Genomic DNA, 15,239 nt, shown 5'->3' on the forward strand with positions numbered 1-15,239 from the left:
CTTCCTTTATGGAATCAATCCATCTCTTGCTTCACCTTCCTCTTTTTCTGCTTCCTTCCATTTTTCCCAGCATTATCATCTTTTCTAGGGAATCTTCTCATGATGTGTCCAAAGTATGATAACCTCAGTTTCACCATTTTAGCTTCTAGCGATAGTTCTGGTTTAATTTGTCCTAACACCCAATTATTTGTCTTTTTTGCAGTCCATGGTATGCGTAAAGCTCTCCTCCAACACCACATTTCAAATGAGTTGATTTTTCTCTTATCTGCTTTTTTCACTGTCCAACTTTTATTTATTTATTTATTTATTTATTATTAGATCTATATCCCGCCCTTCCTCCCAGCAGGAGCCCAGGGCGGCAAACAATTTTCATGTCCATATATAGAGATCGGGAATACCTTGGTCTGAATGATCCTGACTTTAGCATTAAGTGATAGATCAAAAGACTCTGCAAAACGTTCCCATTTTCTTTTAGTTCACATATGGCTCCTATGCGCCGCCAGAGGTCCATACGATTCACATCCCTTCTTTCTACCATATGGTGCCAAATGAAGGTCTCCAGTATGTGGCAATTGTACGTTTGCTTCGACATTTTGGATGGATGTGGGTTGGGCTCTTTGCTGTGGATGACGACAGTGGAGAACACTTTTTGAAGGCTCTGGAGCCACTGCTTTCCCAAAATAGAATATGTTCAGCCTTTGCAGAAAGAATCCCAGAACAAGCCCATTTGAATGTTCAGGATGTGAATAAAATTGACAATATAGTCTCAAAACTTTATGTACCTTTCACAGATAATAAAACCAAAACCTTTATCATCTATGGAGAACCTTTAGTCATGATATGGCTGAAAACATTCACTTTCCTAGGATTTCCTGAAAATAAGGACAATACATCATTTACAAAGGTGTGGATTATGACCAGTGAGATTGATTTCATAGAAACAGGCCTTCAAAGAGGCTGGGGTTTTCAGCTGTTTGAAGGTGCCATTTCTTTCACAATTCACTCAAAAGATCTTCCAGGGTTCAAGGAATTTCTTCAGGTCATAAAACCTGGTTGGATACAAGGAGATGACTTTTTCAAGGACTTCTGGGAGCAAGCATTTGACTGTTTTCTTTCAGATCCCCAAGAGCTGGCCAAGACTGATGATGGAACATGTACTAGGAAAGAGAGGCTTGAGAGCCTTCCTGCATCGGCTTTTGAAATGAGCATGACTGGCCACAGCTACAGTATATACAACGCAGTCTATGCTATAGCTCATGCTTTGCATGCCATGGACTCATCTAGAGCTAAACTCAGAGCAATGATGGTGGTTAAAAGCCTTGAACTTCTTGATCTCCTGCCTTGGCAGGTAATGTCTCCACAATACAATTTTTGGTTTTCTAGTGAACACATTAATACACGGTGCTACTACATCTACGGCTTTCTCATCCCATGAATTGGGTAAAAACTCATTGCAAACTCATTGTTAACATTTTGCAGGCTTACCTTTCCTTTTAGAACCGGACCATGAAAAGCATTGCAGTCTTCCACTACTGTATCTTCTGCTATGGGGTGGGGAGTCTTTTCAGCCTGAGGGTCACCTTCCTTTGAGGGCAACCATCTTGAGAGGCATAATTAGGTGGAACAGATGTGTCGATATAACAGGGCACATTCCGGTCATGCAAAAGTCAGAGGGTTCCACACACTTCCTCCAGGCTTGTAAGAGACATTGCCATAATTCAGGGAAATATTCTAGTAAGGCAAAAGCACTCAGGCATGGCATGAGGTAGGGTGATTGAGGGGTATGGCTTGGGGAGAGTCCCAACAGAGAGGATTGGAGGGCTGTATTTGGCCTCCAAAACTGAATCTCTCCATCCCTGTTTTATGATGTCAAAACAGCACAACTTCCATACTGAGTTTTTCTTAGATGCATATAAATAGGGACATAGGAAGCTGCCTTATACTGAGTCAGACCATTGGTCCACCGAGTTCAGTACTGTCTGCACTGACTGGCAGTGGCTCTCCAGAATTTCAGATAAGGGACATTTCCAGCCATACCAGGAGATGCTGGGGAGTAAACCTGGGATGTACCAACTGAACTACTTCCTTAGTTAATACATATTAGCAAAGAAATCTTCCAATAATTTGCTTTTTTTCCAGAAAACTCTGGATACCTTTTTTTTAACAAACCCTCCACTATGCCATTTGAAACCTGATTGAGCAAGTTTATTTGATTTATTTGTGGTTAAACAAAACAGAAGAAATATGCCAAGTTGATTTGATGTGCAGTATAAATATAGGGAGCCAGTGTAGTGCAGTGGTTTTGTTAGACTACGACCTGGGAGACCAGGGTTCGAATCCCCACACATCCATGAAGCTCACTGGGTGACCTGGGGCCAGTCCCTGCCTCTCAGCCTCAGAGGAAGGCAATGGTAAACCACTTCTGAATACCGTTTACCATGAAAACCCTATTTGTAGGGTCGCCATAAGTCGGGATCGACTTGAAGGCCGCCCATTTCCATTTCCTAAATAAATGTCACGAACTCCTCACACTGTGAGTACCCGAAATAGATGAACTGAAATATTTTTTAAAGGGCAAGAATCACTGTGTATTTTTAATTTGTTATATTCAGACATATGCAAAGTTTTATACAGAAATTATTTTTATTGGAATAAAATCAAATTGCATAGCACAATACCTTCAGCATTCCAATATGTTCTTTTGCCCTTTTGTATATTTCCCTCTTCCAACTAGCTCCACCTGTTTCTTCAGGTCATTTCATTTAACAACTCTGCTGGAGAAACAGTATCTTTTAATGATAAAAGGGAAATGGGAGGTGGATTTGACATCACGAACGTGGTCACATTTCCAAATAAATCCTTCCAGAGAGTAAAAATTGGAAGAGTGGAGGATCCCAACACCCTTGAAGGAAAAGGATTCTTCATCAACGAAGACATGATTGTGTGGCACACAGGATTCAACCAGGTATAGGGCCCAGAGGCATTCTGGGAAAATGAAGAATTTGGACAGCTGCATCTTTGCTCAGCACTTTGCTTTTGTGAGTTGTATCCAGTGTGGAGCACTGTTTTCCTGATAGGTGATGTACGTTCTGTAGATTTCTGTTTTATTTATAAACAGATCTCATTCTGCGTGTTCAGGCTTTATAATTAAGCCAATGCTAGCTAGTGCAGTCAAAAACTACAAGTAACATTGAACAGCAGTACTTTCTCGTTTCCTCACAACATTTCATTTTTTTGGGGGGGGGATGTATTTTCTATACATGAGTAGTTACTATTTATCATACATTGCTTAAATCAGAGGTAGTTAACCTGGAACCATCCAGATTTAACTCCCATCATAACTTACCATTAGTCATGATGGCTGGGGCTAAAATTTGGGGAGAAATTTCTTTCACTTTGCATTTAAAGGTGAGCCTACCAAATCTGCATTTTTTTTAAACAATATGCAAAATGAAACACAGCTGTCCTTTGAAATTTGCATTTCTCTGAATTTTAAAATGCAGCTCTCTAGACAAGAAATGTGTACAAAAGTGCATATACTAGGGTAAATAATGCGTAAAAACACATTAGTGAAAATGACATGGAAAAATGTATTAGGTGCAGTAAGTGAAAATAACATTCAGAGATGCATTAGATTAGTAAAAATTGCTTTGCAAAAATATGTATATCAGGCAAAATTGCATAAAATATGTTTATAGGGAAAAATCATACTAAAAGGCTGATGAATTTTCATGATTTTTTTTTTAAAAGCAAATTGCTGCATAAATGTGGGGAACTGAATTTAAAACAGAAAAATGAGAAACCTGAAGAGCTGGAATTAACAGTTCGATCCATCCCTCGGTGGGGCTGATAGCAGCTGAAGTCTAACAACATATAAAAGGTACCACATTGGGTACCACAGGCTTAAATATTGAAGGGATCTGCAGTAAACAGATCAGATTTCTTCACAGACCACCAGTTGACTATCCCTGTTCCTGTGGAATATGGTACTAGGCTGAGAAGTCAAGTTCTTTACTTACATATTAGCAATTCAAGAATAGGCATCAGTAACTAGATAGGTGAATAAATAGCTTATATAACAGAAGATGTATGTATTTCTCCCATAAAAAACACAATTTCCCTGGGTATGAATAGGTGCTTCCCGTTTCTGTGTGTAATGAACAGTGCTACCCTGGTCATCAGAAGAAAAGGAAGGAAGGAGAAAAATTTTGCTGCTATGATTGTGTTCCTTGCCCAGAAGGGAAAATTTCAAACCAGATGGGTAAGTGATATAGTACTCCAGTTTTTCCCTCACACAACTTTTGCATGTGCATGCATCTAATGACCATTTGCGAGTTGCCATGGTGTGCATGTGACCATTTGGCTAGCTTGTTAGGCTATCATGCCACTTTACTTGGAATCATGGCATGCAAAAAAGCTGATTTCCTTCCTTTCCAGTTACTTGCAAAAGGCAACCTTTATAAACGAAAAGTGCAGTTGCAAAGGCTTTGTGATATACTTAAAATAAATGAGGATGATGCAGCTAACACAAACACAGTGGGCAATATTAATAGTCATGGTGTGAGAATATTATAATGCATTTTCAACTGACCCCCTACACTTCTGGAACCAGCAGGTGGAAATCAGCATGAGAAACAACTTCAGGGTAAGATTTTTCCATAAATGAGATATGACTGGTCTAGAGTGCCTCCACCTTGTGCTGGGTCAAGGAGACAGAATGGGAATCCTGTTGGTGTACCGCCCACCTTGCTGCCCAACAGCTTCCCTAGCTGAGCTGACAGAGATAGTCTCGGAGGTATTGCTGAGGTCCCCCAAACTTGTGGTGTTGGGGGACATCAACATTCATGCCGAGACTGTTTTATCTGGGGCGGCTCAGGACTTCATGGCCTCCATGACAACCATGGGGCTGTCTCAATTTGTTACTGGCCCAACGCATGTATCGGGTCACACTCTTGATTTGATCTTCGCCACTGGTCATGGAAATGGTGATCTGGAGGTGGGGTGTTTTTCATCTACTCCATTGTCATGGACAGATCACCGCCTGCTGAGTTTTAGACTTACGACGACTCTTTCCCTCTGCAAGGGTGGGGGACCTATTAAGTTGGTCCACTCTCAGAGGCTTATGGATCCTATTGGTTTTCAGACGGCTCTGGGAGTTTTTCCAGCTGATAGTACTGGTGCTCCTGTCAAGGCCTTGGTAGAACTGTGGAATACGGAGATGGCCCGGGCTATTGACACGATTGCTCCCGCGCGCCCTCTTCGATGCAGAGCTCATACAGCTCCGTGGTATACCCCGGAGCTGAGAGTGATGAAGCAAGAGAGAAGGAGGCTGGAGTGCAGATGGAGACGAACTCCAGACGGATGCAGTTATGCTTTGGTAAGTGCCTCTACTAAGTCGTATATAAAAGCGGTAAGGGCGGCGAAGAAGTTTCACTTCGCTGCCTCTATCAGGACATCTTTCTGCCGCCCTGCAGAGTTTTTTAGGGTTGTACGAGGACTCTTACATTCTGGTCCTCGAGATACTATTGAAACATCTGAAGCTCGCTGTAACGACATCGCAGGGCACTTCCAAAATAAAATCGCATGCATCCGTAGGGACCTAGACTCCGATGTTATGACAGACGAATCCATTGAAGTGTCCAGAACACGGTCTTGTCTTTCATTATTGAATGAGTTTCAGTTGGTGCAGCTTGAGGAAGTGGACAAGGTACTTGGATTGGTGCGGGCGACCACGTCTGCTCTAGATCCTTGTCCATCTTGGCTAGTGAAGGCTAGCAGGACTACTACCACCGGCTGGGCCAAGGAAGTGATAAATGCCTCCTTGAGTGAGGGAGTAGTCCCTAGTAGCCTCAAGGAGGCAGTAGTAAGACCTCTCTTAAAGAAACCTTCCTTAGACCCAGATGACCTGAACAACTATAGACCGGTGGCGAATGTCCCCTTTTTGGGCAAGGTTCCGGAGCGGGTGGTTGCCGGTCAGCTCCAGGTGCTCTTGGATGAGACCGATTATCTGGATCTGTTTCAATCCGGTTTTAGGCCTGGTTTTGGCACTGAAACAGCCTTGGTCGCCCTGTATGATGACCTTTGTCGGGAGAGGGACAGAAGGAGTGTGACTCTGTTGATTCTCCTTGATCTCTCAGCGGCGTTTGATACCATCGACCATGGTATCCTTCTAGGGAGACTCGCGGAGTTGGGAGTTGGAGGCACTGCTTGGCAGTGGTTCCGCTCCTACTTGGCGGATCGTCACCAGAAGGTAGTACTTGGGGAACATTGCTCGACTCCTTGGACTCTCCATTGTGGAGTCCCTCAGGGGTCGGTTTTGTCCCCCATGCTTTTTAACATCTACATGCAGCCTCTGGGTGCCGTCATCAGGAGTTTTGGAGTGCGTTGCCACCAGTACGCTGATGACACGCAGCTCTATTTCTCCTTTTCATCTTCTACAGGTGAGTCTGTGGATGTGCTCAATCACTGCCTGACCGCGATAATGGACTGGATGAGAGCTAATAAACTGAGACTCAATCCAGACAAGACTGAGACACTGTTGGTGAATGCCTTCCCTGCCCAGATGGTGGATGCTTACGCTGTTCTAGATGGGGTTACACTCCCCTTGAAGGAACAGGTTCGTAGTCTTGTGGTTCTTTTCGATCCTTCCTTGTCTCTGGAGGCACAAGTGGCCACGGTGGCAAGGAATGCATTTTACCACCTTCGGTTGGTAGCCCAGCTACGCCCCTATCTGGACAGGGATGACCTCGCCTCAGTTGTTCATGCTCTGGTAACTTCTAGGTTGGATTACTGTAATGCGCTCTACGTAGGGCTGCCTTTGAAGACAGTTCGGAAGCTTCAGCTAGTGCAAAACGCAGCAGCCAGACTGCTGACGAGGACCAGCCGGTCAGCACATATAACACTTGTTCTGGCCCGTTTGCACTGGCTACCTATTTGCTTCTGAGCCAGATTCAAGGTGCTGGTTTTGACCTATAAAGCCTTACACGGCGTGGGACCGCAGTATCTTGTGGAACGCCTCTCCCGCTATGAACCGACCCGGTCAATTCGCTCAGCGTCTAAGGCCCTCCTCCGGGTACCAACCCATCGGGAAGCCCGGAGGACAGTTACTCGATCTAGGGCCTTTTCTGTAGTGGCCCCCGAATTGTGGAATAGCCTCCCCGAAGAAATACGCCTGGTGCCGACGCTTCTATCTTTTCGGCGCCAGGTTAAGACCTGGCTATGCTCCCAGGCATTTTAATGCGTTTAATGTTACAATTTTAAATCTCTTTGTTTCAGTTTATTTATTGTGATATTTTGTATTTCTGTACTTTTAATCTTTTGTACACCGCCCAGAGAGCTATTTGCTATGGGCGGTTTAAAAATGAAATAAAATAAATAAATAAATAAATGGACTGAAATGGAACTTATTTCAATTTCTCAGATATTGATGACTGTTTCAGATGCCCAGAAGATCATTTTCCAAACAAGAACAAAAATGGATGTATCCCCAAAACTGCAAATTTTCTGTCTTGTGAAGAACCTTTGGGAATCACTTTAGCCTCAGTTGCTTTTGCTTTTTCCCTGATCACAGCCTTGGTCCTGGGGATTTTTATTAAGCACAAAGAGACCCCCATTGTCAAAGCCAACAACCGGGACCTCACCTACACTCTTCTTGTTTCCCTCCTGCTCTGCTTCCTCTCATCTTTCCTATTTATTGGACAACCTGGGAAACTGACCTGCCTTCTCCGACAACCAATTTTTGGCATCATCTTCTCAATGGCTGTTTCTTGTGTGCTGGCAAAGACTATCACTGTGGTTGTAGCTTTCATGGTCACCAAACCAGAGTCCAGCATGAGGAAGTGGGTGGGGAAAAGACTGAGCAATTCCGTTGTCATTTCCTGCTCCATGATTCAAGTAGGCATGTGTGCAGTTTGGCTAGCAACCTCTCCCCCATTCCCTGAGTTAGATATGTACTTGGTAACAGAGGAAATCATTGTGCAATGTAATGAAGGGTCAGTCGCCATGTTCTACTGTGTCCTGGGCTACATGGGCCTCTTGGGCATAATGAGCTTCATTGTAGCATTCCTAGCCCGCAAATTACCAGATAGCTTTAATGAAGCCAAGTTCATTACCTTCAGCATGTTGCTCTTTTGCAGTGTGTGGGTCTCCTTTGTTCCAACCTATCTGAGCTCAAGAGGGAAATACATGGTGGCTGTGGAGGTCTTCTCCATCTTAGCCTCCAGTGCTGGGTTACTGGGTTGCATCTTTGCCCCTAAATGCTACATCATTTTGCTGAGGCCTGAGTTGAACAACAGGAAGCAACTAATATGGAAAAAGAAATAATAGATCTACCTGCTATATTGTCATGTGGGCATATCATGGATTTTAGAAGCAAGAGATTACTATAACACTCACTGCAAATATTTGTTTTAAATTCACCACATATCTACCCCCACAGTTTCTGTTGCTGGCCCAACTCTAATTTCAAATGCTTTGATTTGGATTCCTGCATTGCACAGGGGGTTGGACTTGATGGCCTTATAGGCCCCTTCCAACTCTACTATTCTATGATTCTATGATGCACCTCACCAACTGTCTCCCTCAGCTGCCATCAGTTCTGGGTCTTGCAATGGATTTGGGGGGCATTTAAGAACTTTTCTCCCAGGCATTCTAACAGCATGTGCTGAGCTCTGACCCCAGGTCTTTTAACTTGTCTATCTGTGCTTCAGGGTTTTAAGCTTTGCATGGTTTTAAAATTGTATATTTGCTTTAATGCTCAATGTTTTTAATTTTTGTAAACCGCCCAGAGAGCTTTGGCTATGGGGCGGTATATAAATGTATTAAATAAATAAATTTAAATTTGATAATCAGGGAAGATTACAGTATAATAGAGATGGCACAGGATGGAGTGAGCAAACAGTGAAACAAAAAAGGATGGTGAAGAGAAATGAGCTATTTATAATGGAGAACTGTCATGGTCCTAGAATCCTTGGCAACAGTCTAACAAGGATGGCAAGCCCTGCAGATGAGATGCACCCCTATTATGAACCATGTTGAGCTATAGAAGCTGGAACCTTCATCTCCTCCCTGAACTCTGAGGATACACTTTTTCCAAAGGACTTAAATGTTTGGTTCATAGGTTTCTCAGAGGATCAGGAGAGCCCTAAGGAGACATCCCCACAGTTTGAAATTCCAGGGGCTACAAAAGAAGGCACTGACCCTTTACCTGTCCAGATGCAGCATATAGGGTGTGGAGCCTCTAGTCCAGCCTTTCCCAGCTAGTGGGCCACCAGGTGTTGTTGGACCACAACTCCCATCAGCCTCAGCCAGCATTGCCAATGGTCAGGAAAGATGGGAATTTTGGTCCAACAACATCTGGTGGCCCACTAGTTGGGAAAGGCTGAGACAACTTGTACATTCTGCTTTACCTGCAGGATCACTAAATATAACCCACAACTTGATCCTTCTCAAAGGCTCGTACTGGATGTTATGAGAATGTATGGCTGCTATAGGCAGTGTTTCTTCTTGCTTCATCCCAATAAACTCTAGAGAAACAAAATGCATGATGTGACATCATTGCAAAAGGTGGGCCAAAACTTCATTCTTATTTCTGCAGGTCCATTCATGCGCTATGATGAATATGGGGCTTTCTGAAGCTTTCATAGGGGTGGGGAGAATTTCCCTGAATTACCCAGCCACCTTGGCTGTTCTGGCTGGGGCTGATGGGAGATATAGCTGAACCCAGAATACAGTTGCCAGGTTCAAGGCCTGAGACTGATCCTGTATCTTTAGGAGAAGAGAAAGTCAGCCAAGTGCAGGTGTTCTTGCAACACTGTAATGGGAAAAACCACAAGGTGAAATTCTCCCTTCCCCCTGCACAACTTTTAAAGATAGAAAAGACCTCTTGGAGGTTGGGCCTGGCAACCAAGAGGTCTTCTGTATCTTTAACAGTTGTGTAAGGGGAAGGGGGAATTCCACCTTGTGGTTTTTCCTGTTACAGTGTTGCAAGAACACCTGCACTTGGCTAACTTTCTCTTCTCCTAAAGATACAGGATCAGTCTCAGGCCATGAACCTGGCAACCCTAATAGGAACCCTTTGCTGCAATACAGAGCAGACTGGAGCTGAGCCAAAGAAACAAAGAAAAACTGGCAGATACTGACCACCAATAACAATTGTATAATTTGATTTCATTCCTCAGTACATCTCTTCCGCCTTTTATGCATCATTGAGATTATGCTGTGAGTTTCTAGTTTGTGGTTCTCTTCTGCCCCCTCTGGTGGCTTCTCACCAAATTTAATGCAGTGAAAGGTTTTTGTATGAGGTTTAGTTGGATCTCTCTCACTGTGTCTCTTGCACAGTAATACATGGCTGTGTCTTCAGTTTTCAGGCTGTTCATCTGCAGATAGAAGTTGGAGCTGTCCTTGGAAGCTGTGAATCACCCTTGGATTTCAGAGGAATAATATTCGCTCCCAGGGACATGGTAGTGAACAAGCCATTCCAATCCTTTGCCAGGTTTTTGCCGGATCCAGTCCATCCAGTGGCTGTTAACATTAAATCCAGTGACAGCACAGGTCAATTTATGGGATTCTCCAGGTGTCTTCACTACCGGATCTGACTGGGGCAAAACTATCTCTGTGAGAGAACCTGGAATAGGAAGAGGAAAAAATAGGAAGGGAAAAAATAGAAAAATAAACATCCCACAGTTATCATAAGGAATACCCATTTAGCAAGGGAAAGAATAAGGTATAAGGCTGAACGCACATGAGAAGGAGGCAGCCAGTGCAGTGATAATTGGCAAGAAAGACAACATAGTGTTGGAGTGGGCTGGATTTCAAAGAGACTTCAGGTGCTGTGCCAGGAAGTCTGTGCAAGGTAAGAAGGTTTGAGCATTTAAGTAGGAAGCGGAAGTGTTCATCACTTTGCATGAACACATCAGCATATGAGGTGGACAGTATTAATATGGAACGACAACCCTGGACAATCAAAAGAACCCCTCGTATCAGTTATGTTGCAAAGAGGAAGCTTTAGAATTTGTCCACAGCTTGTTTATTTATTTATTATTTTATTTAGACCGCACCCTTCCTTCCAGAAGGAGCCCAGGGTGGCAAACAGAAACACAAAAACGCTTTAAAACATCATAAAAAGACCTTAAAATACATTAAAACAAAACAACGTTAAAAACATTTAAAAAAAAAACTTTAAAAGCATCTTTTTTAAAAAAGGGTTAAAAACATATTAAAAGACATATTAAAAGCAATTCTAACACAGATGCAGACTGGGATAGGTCTCAACTTAAAAGGCTTGTTGGAAGAGGAAAGTCTTCAAAAGGAGCCGAAAAGATAGCAGAGAGAAGATAGCAAAGAGAGCCTAATATTTAACTTGTGACTTGGCAAATTGGCTTGCATCATCTGAAGCAACTGAGTGTGCCGATTCTGTTCTGGAGTCCTTTGGTTCGCCAGTGTGAAAGCTGCCTTGTACTGAGTCAGACTATTGGACGATCCACCTCAGTATTCTCTACACTGACTGGCAGTGAATGTCCAGAGCAGAGCTTGGAAAAGTTACTTTTTTGAACTACAACTCCCATCAGCCCCAGCCAGCATGGCCACTGGATTGGGCTGATGGGAGTTGTAGTTCAAAAAAGTAACTTTTCCAAGCTCTGGTCCAGAGTTTCAGACAGGGGTCTCTCCCAGACCTGCTTGGAGATGCTGGGGATTGAACCTTTTGCATGCAAAGCACATGCGCTACTACTGAGCTACACCCCTTTCCCTAAATTATACATTATACATCCAAGGGCAAAATCCAGACAATCCAGCCTTCCTAGTCAGTGGATGTTTTCTATGCAGATTTTTAAACCCCAGTTGATCTATATTTGGTGCTAACACTTTATATTTTCAAGTCCATATTTAAAATTTCTTAGTTGTGCACATAAAAAGAGATGTAACTAAATATTGTAGTCATGCCAGCCATTGCCCTTGACAAATAGGTTAAATATTTTTAAACAGGGAAAGGGAATAGGTTATGGACTAAAGATCAACATGAAGAACAAGGGTAACAGAATGGTCCAGGAAGAAGATGGGTTTGACAGCACTAGAATATTGCTTGTTCTTTCACTTTGAAGGCTTCCAACAGCTATTAACCATGATTGCTGAATTGAGCCTCCAGGTTCAAAGGCAGTATACCTTTGAATACTAGAAGATGGAAATGTACAATGGATTGTTCACTTCAGGCTGTTTGTTAGCTCCTGGTATCTTTCTGTCCAATGGTAGAAAGAAAACACTGGGCAAAGTGGGCCATCTGTCAGATCCAGCCAGGCTCTTATGTCTCTCCCCACCACCACCACAGAAAATAGCCAACCCATTTTGCCTTAACTTGCACCTTTGTCTTAGCTTAGAGGACTCCCCAGAGCTCCAAGACCATCTGGTATTAACCAAGGGGTCCTGTTGAGTCCCTTATGCTTCAACTAGGGACTCATCTACATGGGATCTTTTTCTTTTTCTTTTTGGTAGGAAATACACTGCATTTCCCTTCATAATATATTTGCAACATCCGCAGTTCTTGCTGAATGTTAGCTGCCAATCGGTTTTCTCCATTCACAGAAGTAGGCATTCCTCTGGGGAGGATTAGTCCCACTTTTTTACTTGTGGCCCCATCCTCTAATTATACATTTCCATTTTCTTTTAAATAAATAAATAAATAATAAGGAACTTAGGAAACCACCTTGTCCTGAGTCAGACCATTGGTCTACCGGGCTCCATATTGTCTACACTGACTGGCAGTTGTTCTCTAAGATTTCAGGCAGGAGCTTTCCCCAGCCCAACCTGGGGGTTCCAGGGACAGAACATGGGGCCTTCTGTGTGCAAACAAGATGCTCTGCCACTGAGTTTATGGCTCTTCCCCATGACTTTGAATAGAGCATCCATAGGTTTTACGAGAAAACGGTGGGCATCTTCTTGAGAAGTTAAACTGTTAGGAGGACAGGACACCCTTCGCTGTCTCAGACAACTGAGGAAATAATCAACCTCACAGCTGCAACCGTGCTAAGCTGTCCTTCATGTTCTGAAAATCAATGATGCCCCTTTGTGAGGAGCAGAAGGAGGGGAGTTTTATGAAGAGAGAAGTGCCATCTTTTTTTTGTAAACCACTTAGAGACTTTCTACAATCAAGCAATCTATAAATTTTGTTAAATTAAAACAAACAAACAAACAAATAAATAAATAAATAAATGTGTGTTCAGAGTCAGTTTCCACTTTTTGTACATAGTTCACGTTGTCCTCATCTCACTGTGCATTCTCGGGCACAGAAATACACAGCCGAGTCTGCAGCTGTCAGGGACTTCAGCTGCAGGAAGTACTCGTTCTTGGAGTTGTCTGAAGAAATGGTTGCCCGGCTCCTCAGAGAAGGGTTGTAAACTCTTCCTCCATCATAGGGGTATATTACTGCAATCCATTCTGTCTCTTTCCCAGGAACTTGGCGGATCCAGTGCCATTTATAATATTGAGTAGAGATGGAGAAACCCGTCACTTTACAGATCAGGTTGAGATTCTCTCCTGGCCTCATCATCCCTGGCCCAGATGATGCAAGCTGAACGTCTGAGAAGACCCCTTGGAAACAGAGAGTATTTCAAAGTGAATTTGACATCATTGAACCACCACATAAAATAAGCCAATATTTCTCCACTTGCTATAGAATATAGACTTACATTTTGGAAAGAGCATTGAAGAAAACAAGAAGAATAAGCACTTCATAGTTTTAATGAAGAAATGCTCTAGGTAGGCAGGAAAGAGAAGACTTTAGATTGGAAAGCAAGTGAAGATGTTATATTGAGGGAGTCTCTTTTGAAGAAGGCCCCTCAAGACAAATGACAGCCTTTTGATTTGTATGAGTCCTTCCTCCAGTGATGTAGAATATATAAAGAGTGAGACTGTGTAAGCTCCCACCCAGTCCAAATTGGGGCCCAGTTTGGTGATTTGGATCAGTCCTCAATTTGGTTTGGATTGCTCCAGACCCAATTTGACTCGATCCAGACACCAGATCCGAATCGAGATCCAGAAATCCTAATTTCCAGTCCTCCCATTCACTTGTATTGAGAAACCAAAATGGCCAAATCTTGTTTGTGTTTTTTTCCCCCACATGTGTGCCTGACGTTTGGAGACATAGGATCCCCTCCAGAGGGCATTAACTCTGCCACATTTTAGACAAGTAGGTCCAAGCTTTTTTCTTCTAGTCACCTTTTAATTTTTGCTCTCCAATTAAATTAGATGGTAAAAGACTGTGTCTTCCTTGTGTGCTAACTGTACACAGTGTACTCACAAAACTTACACAAACATACATAGAAATAAAATGCAAACCCTCAGAAACCAGGGCCATTTTTTTGTGTCTATAAGGGAAATGACACTGCAGAACTAAGTCACAGATGGCAAACTTTTAGTTGTATTTATTCATATTTCTTTTGGAATAAGTGTGGGACCAGGATTGGTTGGGAAAGGAAAGAAAGGAATTGGAAAACAAACAGGTATATAGAAAGGCTGGGTACTAGATAAGTTACAAAATGCCACCAAATTCTTTCTGAAGCTCAGAGAACTTACAAAAGAGTGAAGAAAGTGGAAAAGAACAGCAATGTTATTGGCTCATCGTCGTCGTCCCCAAACACTTGGATTGGGAGTGTTGGGTGAGATTCTAGCCCTGGATTGGAAGAGAGAACTGTCAATGAGCAAAGTCCAGCTCCCCTCCTCTCTCCACCCTGGTGCTCACATTACATGGTTATATTTGCATGTTTTGCAACAGTCTGGCTTTTTCAGAGAGCGTTTTGAGCTCTGGATCATTCCCAATCAATTTGTGTTGATCTGGCCCAATCTGCGGCTTTCTTGACACGATCTGGATGAAGCTTGAATTGTCCTAATTTGGTCCAGGATTTGTCCAGATCAGTTGCACCGCCATAATAAAGAGGCTGTTAGAAACTGGCTTGGGATCAGGATTCGCTGATTTTTTTTTTGTCTTCCAGATTAAAAAAAAAAAAACAGGATCAGAAGGAGCAAAGGTGTAAAATAAAACTCACCTGAAATGTTGGGGGGGGGAGCTTAGTGGGATTGATATGGTGGTGACAGATCTTTTTTCTTTCTTTCTTGTAGCTTAAAGATGCTACTTGTGACAGTGACCAAATCACAGCTGCCCCCGCCCCCGAAAAAACCATACACACTGAATTATGTTGTAGGTGTGATCATTCCAGAGGCAGTCTGTTGTGGGTGAGGATATGGGGGAA

At 43.0% G+C, this 15,239-nt stretch overlaps 1 protein-coding gene and 1 pseudogene across 1 annotated transcript; one reads left to right on the forward strand and one right to left on the reverse strand.

The window, feature by feature from the left end:
• The first annotated feature begins 538 nt into the window (after positions 1-538).
• Positions 539-8,322, forward strand: LOC133367296 (vomeronasal type-2 receptor 26-like). Its single transcript, XM_061591396.1, has 4 exons — positions 539-1,348; positions 2,735-2,965; positions 4,135-4,261; positions 7,421-8,322. The coding sequence occupies exons 1-4, from the start codon at positions 539-541 to the stop codon at positions 8,320-8,322; spliced, it is 2,070 nt and encodes a 689-aa protein (XP_061447380.1).
• Positions 8,323-10,415: 2,093 nt separating this feature from the next.
• LOC133366867 (immunoglobulin heavy variable 4-38-2-like) lies at positions 10,416-13,782 on the reverse strand (annotated as a pseudogene).
• Between the last annotated feature and the right edge of the window lie 1,457 nt (positions 13,783-15,239).

The sequence above is a fragment of the Rhineura floridana genome, chromosome 11 (genome assembly GCF_030035675.1).
Source record: "Rhineura floridana isolate rRhiFlo1 chromosome 11, rRhiFlo1.hap2, whole genome shotgun sequence".
Taxonomy (NCBI): domain Eukaryota; kingdom Metazoa; phylum Chordata; class Lepidosauria; order Squamata; family Rhineuridae; genus Rhineura; species Rhineura floridana.

Excerpts from the sequence above, each read along its gene's own strand:
- LOC133367296 (XM_061591396.1), top strand. The coding sequence starts at position 539 with ATGGTGCCAAATGAAGGTCTCCAGTATGTGGCAATTGTACGTTTGCTT. Across the intron at positions 2,966-4,134 it reads GGCACACAGGATTCAACCAG|GTGCTTCCCGTTTCTGTGTG; the intron begins GTATAGGGCCCA and ends GGGTATGAATAG. Across the intron at positions 4,262-7,420 it reads GAAAATTTCAAACCAGATGG|ATATTGATGACTGTTTCAGA; the intron begins GTAAGTGATATA and ends TCAATTTCTCAG.